Source organism: Balaenoptera acutorostrata, chromosome 1 (assembly GCF_949987535.1).
Source record: "Balaenoptera acutorostrata chromosome 1, mBalAcu1.1, whole genome shotgun sequence".
Classification (NCBI taxonomy): Eukaryota; Metazoa; Chordata; class Mammalia; order Artiodactyla; family Balaenopteridae; genus Balaenoptera; species Balaenoptera acutorostrata.
This window is the reverse complement of record NC_080064.1, coordinates 140,756,788-140,770,046: the sequence shown is the minus strand read 5'-3', so window position 1 is coordinate 140,770,046 and position 13,259 is coordinate 140,756,788. Positions and strand designations below refer to the sequence as shown.

General features: G+C 36.1%; 1 protein-coding gene across 2 annotated transcripts in view; it reads right to left on the bottom strand.

Annotated features, from left to right (window-relative positions):
• Positions 1-13,259, bottom strand: part of CEP350 (centrosomal protein 350) — a 137,359-nt gene that overhangs the window by 22,388 nt on the left and 101,712 nt on the right. For both annotated transcript variants that reach the window (XM_057544308.1, XM_007188195.2), the window contains exons 30-32: positions 10,477-10,688; positions 7,402-7,546; positions 2,598-2,758 (exon numbers count right to left, since the gene is read on the bottom strand). In XM_057544308.1, coding sequence (XP_057400291.1) covers positions 2,598-2,758; positions 7,402-7,546; positions 10,477-10,688 — 518 coding nt within the window. The remainder of the gene's footprint in view (positions 1-2,597; positions 2,759-7,401; positions 7,547-10,476; positions 10,689-13,259) is intronic.

Here is a 13,259-nt window from a genome sequence, read left to right as displayed (position 1 = left end):
TCAGTCTACAGAAGTGTAATACTTTTGAAGCAATAGTTCAGGCCCTGCCACATTAAAAAACTTCTTTAGCTAATTATATAATTATTCTTTAAAGGATGTCTTAATACTTTCCTGGTATTTTTAAGAAGTTTAGCCATTACACTAAGTTTCAATGGCAGTAAGCTTCTTAAGGGGTGAGCACTTCAGGAATACAAATCTCAAGGAGAGAGAAGAGAGTGGTTGGGAGTATGATAGTATAGAATTGCAAAAATATTTCTTAAGTCATTAGCCATTCTGTAAACAAAACTTCACTAATTTATAATTCTAACTTGAATGAAATCTAAGGGAAGCCCTCCTATTAGAAAAAGCTCCTCAGTTTTCTAGGCTAAAATTAATCCCTACTTTTACATCTCTCACGTTTAAGACTACAGCTGTTTCGCTCAACATGATATGTCCAGTACCTACTCACAGTGTCTGGCTCAAAGGAGGCTGAGTGAATGAGCAGATGGATGTTTGTCAACTGCTACAGTTCCCTAAAACTTAAGCTAAAATCACTATTTTTATAACTATCACCGTCTATGTTACCTTCCTCTGAACTGTCAATGTTTTGATAAACATCGGTATTAAACATATACTACAGCTAGATGATTTGGCTAGCTAGGTATACATAAGGACAATGATTTCTCAGATCTGAAAGCTATACTTATATGAGTGTAGTTCATTTATTAAATATGTGATCAAATAAAATCCAAAAGATTTTTTTTCATACGAACTGCTATGTATTATATATTTCTCTATCATATACTATAATTGTAAAATCTAAATACAGAACTTTCTTTTGCCTTTATTTAAACTGTTTAATAGAATGTTGAATGAGATGGATCTTTTGTATCCTTCTCTAGATACCTTTCTGGGTGACATACCTATTAATGAACTTTTTGGGCAATGCCATTCAATCTAACAGTATTTCGTTCAGCTTTCAAAGGCTCCGCGTGACCTATAGCGAGCAGTACTTTTAAATCCTGGGCCCCACCCTAGACCAATTAAATCAAAATCTCTGGGAGTGAGCCTGGATATTTGTATTTTCCAAAAAATCTCCTCAGTTAATTCTAACGTATAGTCAGGTTGAACACTACAGACCTATATAGGATGAAGTCCAAACTTATCAGTCTGGTTTCTAAGGCCCTGAACATGATCTTTATTTTTTGAACTTCTCAGCATGGCCACTGAATCTTAACCACTTTTTCTTACTTCTAAGCATATGTGCAAGTTACAATTCCCGTTCCCATCTCTGTGTTGTGTGCCTGTGTAAACGTCTATCTTCTCCAGATCTGTTAGCAGGTCTATTTTCTACGTGGAAGATAATGTAGTGTAACAGCAGGGGCACAGAATTTGGAATTCGAGCTAGATTAAAATCCTAGTTTTAACACATGTGAGCTGTGTGTCTCTGGATATCATTAATCTCACTAAAACTTAGTTTCCTCATCTGTAACAGAGGGATAGTTAATATCCACATCTTGTTACTTTGAGGATAAAATGAAAAATATGTGTAAAGTAATTAGCTGAGTTTCCAGCACATAAATAGGCACCTGATTAAGTTAATTAATGTAGGAGGACACATGTTTGGTGTTACCACACAAGGATGATTAAAAGAACAGAAATTCTGGCTAAACATAACAAAGAGCTTTCTAACACTTAGAGCACCCAGAGTCCAACCGATGAAACCAACTGCCTTGAAAATCTGAAATTTGCTATTACTGGAAGTGTCTGGATAGAAGCTGAAAGATCTTCTCAGGTCAGGCCATGAGAAGGGATTCTTATGATGAGCAGGAAGTTCAGACCGGTTCTATAACGAATGTGGTGTTTAGGAACACTAGGCTGGCAGAATGCATGCAAGCTATAGGGAAGCGACCAGAGGCAGGGACATTTAAGAGGCTATGTAGACAACAGAGGCAAGAGGACATAAGGGCCCCAAATAGCTTGATGGCAGTAGGAATGGAAAGGGACAAGCAAGAAGATTTATGAAAAAAGTATCAGTGGGATCTGGTGACTGAATGGATGGGAGAAAACAGAATGAGGAAGACATAAAAACTAGGTTTCCAGACTGGGGTAGAATCAGGGAGGGTTGCTGGAGTTAAGGAAAGTCAAGTTTAGAGTTATTATTTAGGAGCCATTCAAACAGTACGAAGAGTCACACTAAGAAGTCGTGTGGCATGAAACACCACTCCGCTTAAAAAAAAAAAAAAAAAAAAAAAAAAAGGCATTAACAGTTCCAATAGCTAGGATTATTTATCTAATGGTTCTTTGCTTTAGAGGACACGGATATCAATTTTTCTTTCATAGGCCTAATCTTTCTTCTTTAGAAAAAAACTTATTTTAATACTTTTACTATTTACTTTAATACCTGATATTATAATATTTAACATTTTAATTTAATATTTAATTTAATCTTTCAAGCAAGAGTTTGTTCAGATTTTTTTTTAAAGTTAGGTTAAAATGTGGTACAAAATTAACATGGAAAAATTCTAATCCATTACTTTATTAACAACACTAAAAACATTTCAGGGTTCACATTTACATTAGCCTTGAAATTAAACCCCTTTCTTCTTATGTCTAACCTCCAATTGTTTGATTAGACTGGCTTCTTGGGCTTTCAGTCTTTCCTTTTGCCTTTTTTTCTGTTCCTTCTTCAGTTGGTCCACAACTGATTTTCTTTTCCGCAGCTCATCCTTCAGGGCTCTGATCCTACCTTCAATGTCACTCTGGTCAGATGTAGTTTCTAAAAGAGATACAGAATCTTTTTATTTAACTTAAAAATAAAGTTTACTCAGTAACTATTAATAAAAAGCACCAATGTAAAGTCAATCTAACATTTAAAATTTGAGCTTCAGAAAAAAAGTATTAGTGATTTGCATCCTTTCTTTTCCCCTAAATCTCTATTGGGGGGGGGTGTCTTCCTATTTGTTTTCACTTTCTAATTGCACTATTTGAAACTGCAAATAAATTTCAAGGTACCCTGTTCTTGATAAGATAAGCAGCTGGAAGTTGAAAAACTTTTGGTTAGTGAACTTTGGACATTCTGCAAGGATTTAGTTCCTGGTGACAAGACAGCCATACTTAACTGTACTTCCTCTTGGTTATTAATAGTAGTTTCATAGTTTTTAAGTCATATTAAAATCAAAGTGGAATTTTACCATTTTAAATTGATTGTGAGTCATCAGCTGATGTCTTAACATCACATAAAAGGAGAGAGAAAAATTATAAAGAAACATACTCTGCAGTAACCTTTCTTTGGAAGTTCTTAAAATATTTAAAATAACTGAAATGAAACTAGTTAAATCTTATTTTCTTCCCAACAATTCAGACACATATATACACACATACAAAGTAGATGTCCAGTCATACCAAAATCATGAAAAAGACATTTCATTGTAAGTGTCATGCATATCTTATAAAAATAAGTATCATTTAAAAACACTTTATTTCACTAAACATGGAAATTACATAGAAAAAAAAAAAATGACTGTTCCTCACACCTCCTCCCTGAATCACACAATGGTGTCATTTAATGAGTGAGACATTTAATAGTCTTTTTTTTTTTTTTTTTTTTTTTTTTTAAACAGTAATTTATTTATTTATTTATTTATTTATTATTTATTTTTGGCTGTGTTGGGTCTTCGTTTCTGTGCGAGGGCTTTCTCTAGTTGTGGCAAGTGGGGGCCACTCTTCATCGCGGTGCGCAGGCCTCTCACTATCGCAGTCTCTCTTGTTGCGGAGCACAGGCTCCAGATGCGCAGGCTCAGTAACTGTGGCTCACGGGCCTAGTTGCTCCATGGCATGTGGGATCTTCCCAGACCAGGGCTCGAACCCGTGTCCCCTGCATTGGCAGGCAGATTCTCAACCACTGCGCCACCAGGGAAGCCCCCATTTAATAGTCTTATAAGAGAAATACTACTGTATACAAATCTGAAGACTCAGATGTACATTACAACATTACATCATAAACAATCAGGTTTTTTCAAGCACTTCAGATTAAATTGCATAGAACTAGTCACAGAATTTATTTTAAAAAGATAATAGTCTTTTTTTGCAATGTGATCTAAATATCTGGTTTACAAATAATGACATCTAAGTTCCTGCCACTTTTATGTCCTGAATTAAGGTATACTAGGAAGTTATATCCATCTTATACCAGTAGTGGCATCAGACTGTGCCCTTAGCATGGGCGAAATTTACTACTTAGTGATCAACACTCATAAAATGAAGTAACAATAAAGGCCGTCTTCAACTCAGGATCTATTACTAGTAATCGGTAAGGTGTTTGACACTTAACGATTTCTAGAATTGATGTGAAAATTAAATAAGGTATACAAAGCATGCAGCACAGTACCTGGACTACTATTACAGCTCAGTAAATGGTGGTAGTATTAGCACACATAAAACAAACATTTTTATGTAGCCATATTTTATGTAACATATTTTTTGGTTTAAAACTAAAAAAGGTGGTAGAGATGAGATAGCAACTGAATATCCTGCTCAGGCTTTCTTTTAATTTCTGAAGAAAATAATCAATTGGTTTCAAGGTTAAAAGACTCTGAACCTTAGTGGAAAGCTTTACAGTGATTTAACTGATGATTCTAGTACAATAATTGGGGGTAGGACTGTAGGCTGAGCAAAAAATTATAATCTTTCTACAATGAAGTATAAACCCATATCTTTGCATCTTCTAAAGCTGTGTATTCTTTTAACTGTGTATTCTTTATGTGCTTCCAAAACTTGAGATGTTACTTTGATAAAATTTTATAGGAGACTACTACACTCCCACAGACTTAGTTTCAACTCTGCCCCCAAAATGTTTATTTTAAATGAATATATTTTAAAAATTGGATATGTCAACAGTGATTTTTTAAAATAAAAATATCTTTATCATCTATGATTGTGAAGATTTAATAACAGATGATGAGAAACTTCAAGTTTTAGATGAAAGACCTTGGGAAATGTTTTTATTTTTAAGTACTAAAGAAACCAAAATCCTACAAATGAAGGGTAGAGATTAAGTAAAAGTCTATGAGAGTGAATGGGAATACATGTTATATGTGCCCAAATCTAGTATTACAACATGGTGTTTATCATCAGTAACATCTAAGAGAATCTCTATAATTTTTTTTTTTTATCCAAGCAACTTTCTAGATGAATGTATTGTCTTTATGAAATTCTCTCCTACAGGGTTTTTTGGAAGGTGAGGGGACAGGGGAAGTGGCAGGTAAATGATACTTCAGTTTGTTGAAACACATCAAGACAGAATAAGCAGATGGACAGAATAACTCAATCAAAAATTAAGTTTGATTATCTGACACATGTTGACTGTATTAATTTGGTTGATAACAAACTCTCCATCACTTAAGTGAGAAAGGTATTATATAACTCCACTACATTAAAATTTACCACTTCCATAAATACTGCATATAAATGATGTCATCATGAATAGGTAGATGGCATTATAGTTTAAAAATTTCAGAGCTGTTTTTCTAAAGCTGTTCTTGCTCAAATATGTTTTACCAATAAAACAGTATCTTATAAATATTATCATTAATCCTTGTTGCATAACTCATGCAAGGATGGTTAAGATATTATTCCATTGCTACAGATAGAAAAGATTATCTAATATGGGAAGGAAACTTAAAGAGAGTCACCAGTATGTAATAGAGCCATGAAGAGAATCCATATTTCCAAGTATCAAGTTTATGTCCACTGACATATTATTCTACTGGCAGTAACTTTTCACCAGAGTACATGAAAGCAAATATATAAAAATGCTGATCACTTGCAACAGATAAATATGACAGACAGGGACTTCCCTGGTGGTCCAGTGGTAAAGAATCTGCCTTGCAACGCAGGGGATGTGGGTTCGATCCCTGGTCAGGGAACTAAGATCCCACATGACGCGGGGCAACTAAGCTTGCGTGCCACAACTACGAGCTCACGTGCCTCAACTAGAGCCCGCATGCCGCCAACTACAGAGCCTACACACTCTGGAACCCGTGTGCCACAACTAGAGAAGAGAAAACCTACACGCCACAACTAGAGAGAAACCTGCACGCCACAACTAGAGAGAAGCCCATGCACCACAATGAAGATCCCACATGCCTCAACAAAGATCCCGCGTGCTGCAACTAAGACCTGACACAGCCAAAAATAAATACAATAAACGATAAATAAATCTTTTTTAAAAAACAATTTAAATACGACAGACAACATTCTTCAACTTTAATTACTGGCTTGATCCAGTAATTCCATTTCTAAGAATTTATTCCTACTGAAATATTCAACAGGGATCTATATAAATGAAGATGTTCATTACAGCATTATTTGAAATAATGAAAAATTTGAGAAAACCTACACGACTATCACTAGGGAAATGGTTAAATAAATTATGGTATACCTACCCTTTGAAATATTATGCAGTTATTCAAAGAATAAAGGAGATCCATAAATAATGGGCATGGGGGAAAAAAACCCATGATTTATTACTGTTTAAAACATTGAAAACAAAGGGGGTACAGAATAGAATCAAAGATCAAAAAATGAATAGTATTTTTCACTTTTCCTTTACTAAATGTCTACTCTCAAAAGAAAACTGAAAATGAACTCAAAAGACATACACTCAATATGGTATTAATCTTCCTCAGAATCCTACATAAACCAAGTATTGTCTGTCTAGATATGCCTCCCACAATCAACGCCTTGAATCAAGTCTTCTAGAGTAAAGGCTGTTTATTCTTTCGTAAATTATATGCCACAGAGATTTACAGTATGATAGAAGTTATGGGAAAATAGATAATGCTCCCCACTGCCATGTGCAGTCTCTTCTCTACTTTTCCTCCCTTGAGTCTTATGCTATCCTGCTCTACCACCTCCTATTTCTCCTCACTGTCAGCATTAAATCATTCAAGAAACGTTTAATAAATACCTACTATGTGCAATGCAAAGTACCTGTTAAGGCCTGGTGCTACAACTGTTAAAACATAGGACTCTCCTTTGCAGAAGTCTATATTCTAGTAGGGGAAACCTGCTGGGTAAAGTTTGATTACAATTTATGTGCTGCCTGGTATAACAAGTTGAAGAGCAGAGCACTATGGGAACACATAAGCAGTGCCTGACACACACCAAAAATTCAAAGAATGTGTGATGAATAAATGACTATTAACATCCAAGAATATAACAATTTATCATAGTTGGTATAATTAGGGATATAATTATCAATGAAAAGCAAAGAATTATGCGATTTAGTCTTGGCAAGAAAAAAGTCTTTACAAATGAAACAAAGAATAACATTTTACCAGCCATATAGTTAGACAAAGCTTATTAAAGAGGAATTCAAATATAGTGCAACGAAAACTAATTCCTCCTTGTTAGTCTTACCTGACTGTGTCATAGATAATGACTCATCTGACCAACTATAACAGTGTTGATGGGACTTGACGGGTAGACGACATTGTCCTCCAGATCTATGACTTCCTTTGCTAGACTCCTGCTTTGACACAGATGTGCAGCTTTTAGGAGGTGACTGTTCAAATAGAAAATCAAATGGGAACTGTTTTGTGATACAGTTGTAAAATTCTATTTAAAATTCAAGATACGAACCAGTTGAAGATAATATTTACAAAGAGTTTTAAATAACTTTATGAAATAAAAAGTGAAAAAAGTTTGCAAAATATACAAAGGATAAGATCTTGACTTTTTTAAAGGTACAGAAAAAAGTTATAAAAAAAGCATGCTTTTGGGCTTCCCTGGTGGTGCAGTGGTTGAGAATCCGCCTGCCAATGCAGGGGACACAGGTTCGAGCCCCGGTCTGGGAAGATCCCACATGCCGCGGAGCAGCTGGGCCTGTGAGCCACAACTACTGAGCCTGCGCGTCTGGAGCCTGTGCTCCGCAACAAGAGAGGCCGCGACAGTGAGAGGCCCGCACACCGCGATGAAGAGTGGCCCCTGCTTGCCGCAACTAGAGAAAGCCCTCGTGCAGAAATGAAGACCCAACACAGCCAAAAATAAATAAATTAAAAAAAAGAAAAAAAGAATGCTTTAAAAAAATGTTTATAATAAACTATGAGTGGCTACTGAATCAGTGATATTTACCCCCTTATTCGTTTTAACTTCAAAAATACTAAATATGGGGGTGCAGATATCTCTTCGACATAGTAATTTCACTTCCTTCGGATATATATCCAGAACTGAATTTGCTGAATCATACGGTAGGTCTTCATCAACAGATAAAGAAAATATGACATAAACACACACACATGCACACACACATGCACACACACAAATACTATTCAGCCATTAAAAAAACCAAACAAACCAGAAATCCTGTCATTTGAGACAACATGGACGGATTTTGAGGGCATTGTACTAAGTGAAATAAGTCAGAGAGAGAAAGACAAATATTATATGATCTCACTTATATGTGGAATCTAAAAAAACCCAAACTCATAGAAAAAGAGATCAGACCTGTGGTCACCAGAGGTGGGGGTGGAGAGGTGGGGGAACTGGGTGAAGCTGGTCGAAAAGTATAAGCTTCCAGTTATAAGACATATAGGTACTGGGGATGTAATATACAACATGATGACTATAGTTAACACTGCTATATGGTATATTTGAAAGGTGCTAAAAGAGTAGATCCTAAAAGTTCTCATCACAAGGAAAAAAAATTTTTTGTAACTATATGAGGTGATGGATATTAACTAAACTTACTGTGGTAATCATTTCACAATATATGTATGTCAAGTTATTATGCTGTACACCTTTAACTCACACAGTGCTGTGTGCCAATTATATGTCAATAAAACTGAAAAAAAAATTTAAATATACTAATGTACTACTTTTATGGAAGGAAAGAAGAAGAAATGGAAGCGGGGAGGGAAGAAAAAGAGCATAAGAAGACTGCCCAAATGAGATTATTTATTACAAAGGGTATAATTTCTACCTTGATATCAAGTGGAAGTGAGAATGTCTGATTTGATTCCTAGCTATCACCACTTCCTACCCCTGTGACTATGGGCAAGCTTCCTAGCCTGCTAAGCTTCAGAGTGGGGCTTAAAATCTAAAGAATTGTTGTGAGGATAATCTACATAAGGCATTCAGCATACTACCTGGCACTTGGTAAGTAAACACTCAGTAAATATTACTTTTTATTATAGAAGTGACTTTAAGACACACTGAATTTAGGTGGATTCTTTTTTTTAAACACAAAGAGGCTTTAACAATGTTTGTGTTCACTTATAATATTTAATATTGTTATGCTATAAAAAGAAACGAAATTGAACTATTTGTATTGAGGTGGATGGACCTAGAGTCTGTCACACAGAGTGAAGTAAGTCAGAAAGAGAAAAACAAATACCGTATGCTAACACATATATATGGAATCTAAAAAAAAAAAAATGGTTCTGATGAACCCAGGGGCAGGACAGGAATAAAGACGCAGACGTAGAGAATGGACTTGAGGACACTGGGAGGGGGAAGGATAAGCTGGGTCGAAGTGAGAGAGTAGCATTGACATATGTACACTACCACATGTAAAAGAGATAGCTAGTGGGAAGCAGCTGCATAGCACAGGGAGATCAGCTCGGTGCTTTGTGACCACCTAGAGGGGTGGGATAGGGAGGGTGGGAGGGAGATGCAAGCAGGAGGGGATATGGGGATATATGTATACATATAGCTGATTCACTTTGTTATACAGCAGAAACTAACACAACACTGTAAAGCAATTATACTCCAATAAAGATGTTTTAAAAAAGGCATAAAAAAATAAATAAAAATAAAAGAGAAAAGTGAAAAATAAAAAATAAACACAAATTCCCATCAAAAAAAAATACTGTTATGCTAATCCCCTCGTACACTTTATAAAATCAAGTTTTAAAAGACAAGCAGTTAAGTTTCTTTCTTAAGTTTTTACCAGATAGTTTTTTTTATTGAAGTACAGAATTAAGGACAATGTGGAAAACCTTTTTATTCTAAAGTGAACATTATTCTAATTTAGAATATATATCCATTCCAGATCTGCCTTAAAGAGATGAAACCACTACTTTTATTCTGATTAAGAGTTATAGAGCAGTCATTAATTAAATTATAGAAAAGGCACACTAGTGTGGTTTAAGGTCTTATTGTTTCTATTAAATGACAAAACAGACTTTAATAAGAACTTGCATTGTCTCACATATTATCTTTATTAAAAACTTTAGAAGTTCCTATCCCCTAAATATTAAAAACTTCACAGCATATAATTTTATAACTGCCCCTAAAGCTAAAATTCATATATTTATAAATCTTTAGGAGTCAAGGAAAAGCTTTATTTCTACTCAAATGTCATATACTGTATGTTACAGATATGGGTGATAGTCAATGCTGTCCTTAATAGCAAGAATGTAACTGTTAATAATATACCTTTCAGACAGGTTTTCTTCTAAAGAAGCTTTTAGATATAAATATATATTAACTTACATGTTTACTAGGCGAGGTAGAAGATTCCAGTTCTTGTGAAAAAACCATTTCTTCAGTAAGTACACTGTGATCTGGACTCCCAGGCTGCTCCTGAACTATAGATTCAGACGGTATATATTCAACAGCAGGGCTGCCCAGTTCTTCTGGAATAGAGCTTTCACTGTGTACATGAGAATAGGAAGGTACTGGAGATTCTGTTTCACTCACTATTTCTAGAAGAGAGGGTGAAAACAAGAAAAAGTACACAATCTTGGTCAAGGGACATGTTCATCTGTTAAACTTCACATTTGTTTTTAGCATAATTTCACTAGTTGCATTTAGATATAATTTTTAATCCCACCACTTAGTGAATCACATTTACTATAATATCCATTAGTCTAAGAATTTTGGCTGATGCAAACTGACAGAAGATATCTGTAACATATAATCAGCAATGATAATGACTGACAACCTGAATGTAAAGATGCACAGCAGTTACAACTCATATATTCATTTAGAAATGGAATCAGTCCAACCACTTTGGAAAGAAATTTGGGAGTATTTGGCAAAGATGAAAACACTCTATGATCTAGCGGTTCCACTTCTAAGTATAAGTCCTAGATAGATCTTGTATACATGCAGCAGGAAACATGTACATGGTTACTAGTAGTATTGTTATAATAGTCAAAAACTAAGTAAAATAAGTAAATTGTGGTACATTTATAAACTGAAATGCTACACAGCAATAAAAATGAATGAACTGCATGCACTGATGGAGATATATTATGAATTTTACTCAGCACTTTCAGAATTTGTAGCACTGCCTTGCCTCTGGAATTTCCTGTCCATTGTGGCCTCTCCTCTAAGAAAACAAATACTTTTGACACTTAAAATTCTTGACATTATACTTGTCTAACCTTAAGAATGTACACTGCTTTCCTTCTTTATCACTATGGATATAATGTCCCACAAAGATTAGGTTATATCACACTTTGGGCCAATACTGGTAACATTTGATATACTCAATTCCAAAAATATCACTGAAGACTTTGGGCCTGAAATCCATAAAATAAGTTTATTTAGCAAAAGAAATACCTATATCCCAAAGAATGTTTTACTTTAATAAACAAGGATGATCTAACACCTAAAAGCATGTCAGTTAAAAATTTAAAAAGATATATTTTTGGAGGGCAATTGCCCTGCCCACTTGGGCACAGGGAGCCTGTTGGGCTCCCAGGCCGGTCCCCTGTCCTCCAAAGTCCCCCTCCAGGCCACGTAGGTCCTTGGGGGCAAAGGAGGGAAGGCAGGGAGATCAGGAAAGTCAGCGGGGAGGGGCCCTCACAGACTGGAGGAGCAGGAGAGGACAGACAGCGTGTGCCCCACGCATGTGAGCCCCAGAAGCCTGCTGGGCTCCCGGTGAGGTCCCCTGCCCTCTGAGACCAGGGGTGGGGGGCACGCCTGGGTCCCTTCTGTTCCTTGAGCCTAAGCCCCAACCGCCACAGCCCCCAGGGCCTTTTCCAGCCCTGTGGGTCCTGAGCATTGGCCCCGCCCACCACCCAAACCTCACCTTTGCTTAGGCCCCGCCCTCCACAGCCAAGGCCTTCCCCCACTCCCGCCCTTTTTTCTTTTCCCTCCTCTTTTTTACTACTGTGGTACTGATATACCTTCCAGGTGTTGATTCATCTATATTTTTATTTTTATATTCTTCTTAACATATCTGTTAGTTTCCTAGTCTAACTTTACTTTTTACTTTGTTACTGTTCTTTTTTTTTTTTTTTTTTTTTTGCTGCCCCAGGCAGCTTGTGGGATCTTGGTTCATGAGCCCGGGGTCGGGCCTAAGCTCTTGAGGTGGGAGATGTGAGTCCGAACCACTGAACTAACAGAGAACCTCAGACCCAAGGGAATATTCATCGGAGTGAGGTCTCACAGAGTTCCTCACCTCAGCACCAAAACCCAGCTCTACCCAACAGCCTACAAACTCCAGTGTTGGAAGCCTCAGGCCAAACCACCATTAAGACAGGAACACAATCCCACTCATTTAAAAAAAAAAAAAAAAAAAGAGACGGGAAGAAAATATGTCACAGATGAAGGAGCAAGGTGAAACCCTACAAAACCAAATAAATGAAGAGGAAATAGGCAATCTACCTGAAAAAGAATTCAGAGTAACGACAGTAAAGATGATCCAGAATCTCAGAAACAGAATGGAGGCATGGATTGAGAAAATACAAGAAATGTTTAACAAAGATCTAGAAGAACTAAAGAACAAACAGAGATGAACAACACAATAACTGAAATAAAAAATACACTAGAAGGAATCAATAACAGAATAACTGAGGTAGAAGAATGAATAAGTGAGTGGAAGACAAAATGGTGGAAATAACTGCCAAGGAGCAGAATAAAGAAAAAAGAATGAAAAGAATTGAAGACAATCTCAGAGACTTCTGGGACAACACTAAATGCACCAACATTCGAATTATAGGGTTCCCAGAAGAAGAAGAGAAAAAGAAAGGGTCTGAGAAAATATTTGAAGAGATTATAGTTGAAAACTTCCCTAACATGGGAGAGGAAATAGTCACTCAAGTCCAGGAAGCACAGAGAGTACCATACAGGATAAACCCTAGGAAAAACACACCAAGACACATATTAATCAAACTAACAAAAATTAAATTCAAAGAAAAAATATTAAAAGCAGCGAGGGAAAAACAAAAAATAACATACAAAGGAATCCCCATAAGGTTATCAGCTGATTTTTCAGCAGAAACTCTGCAGGCCAGAAGCGAGTGGCAGGATATACTTAAAGTGAT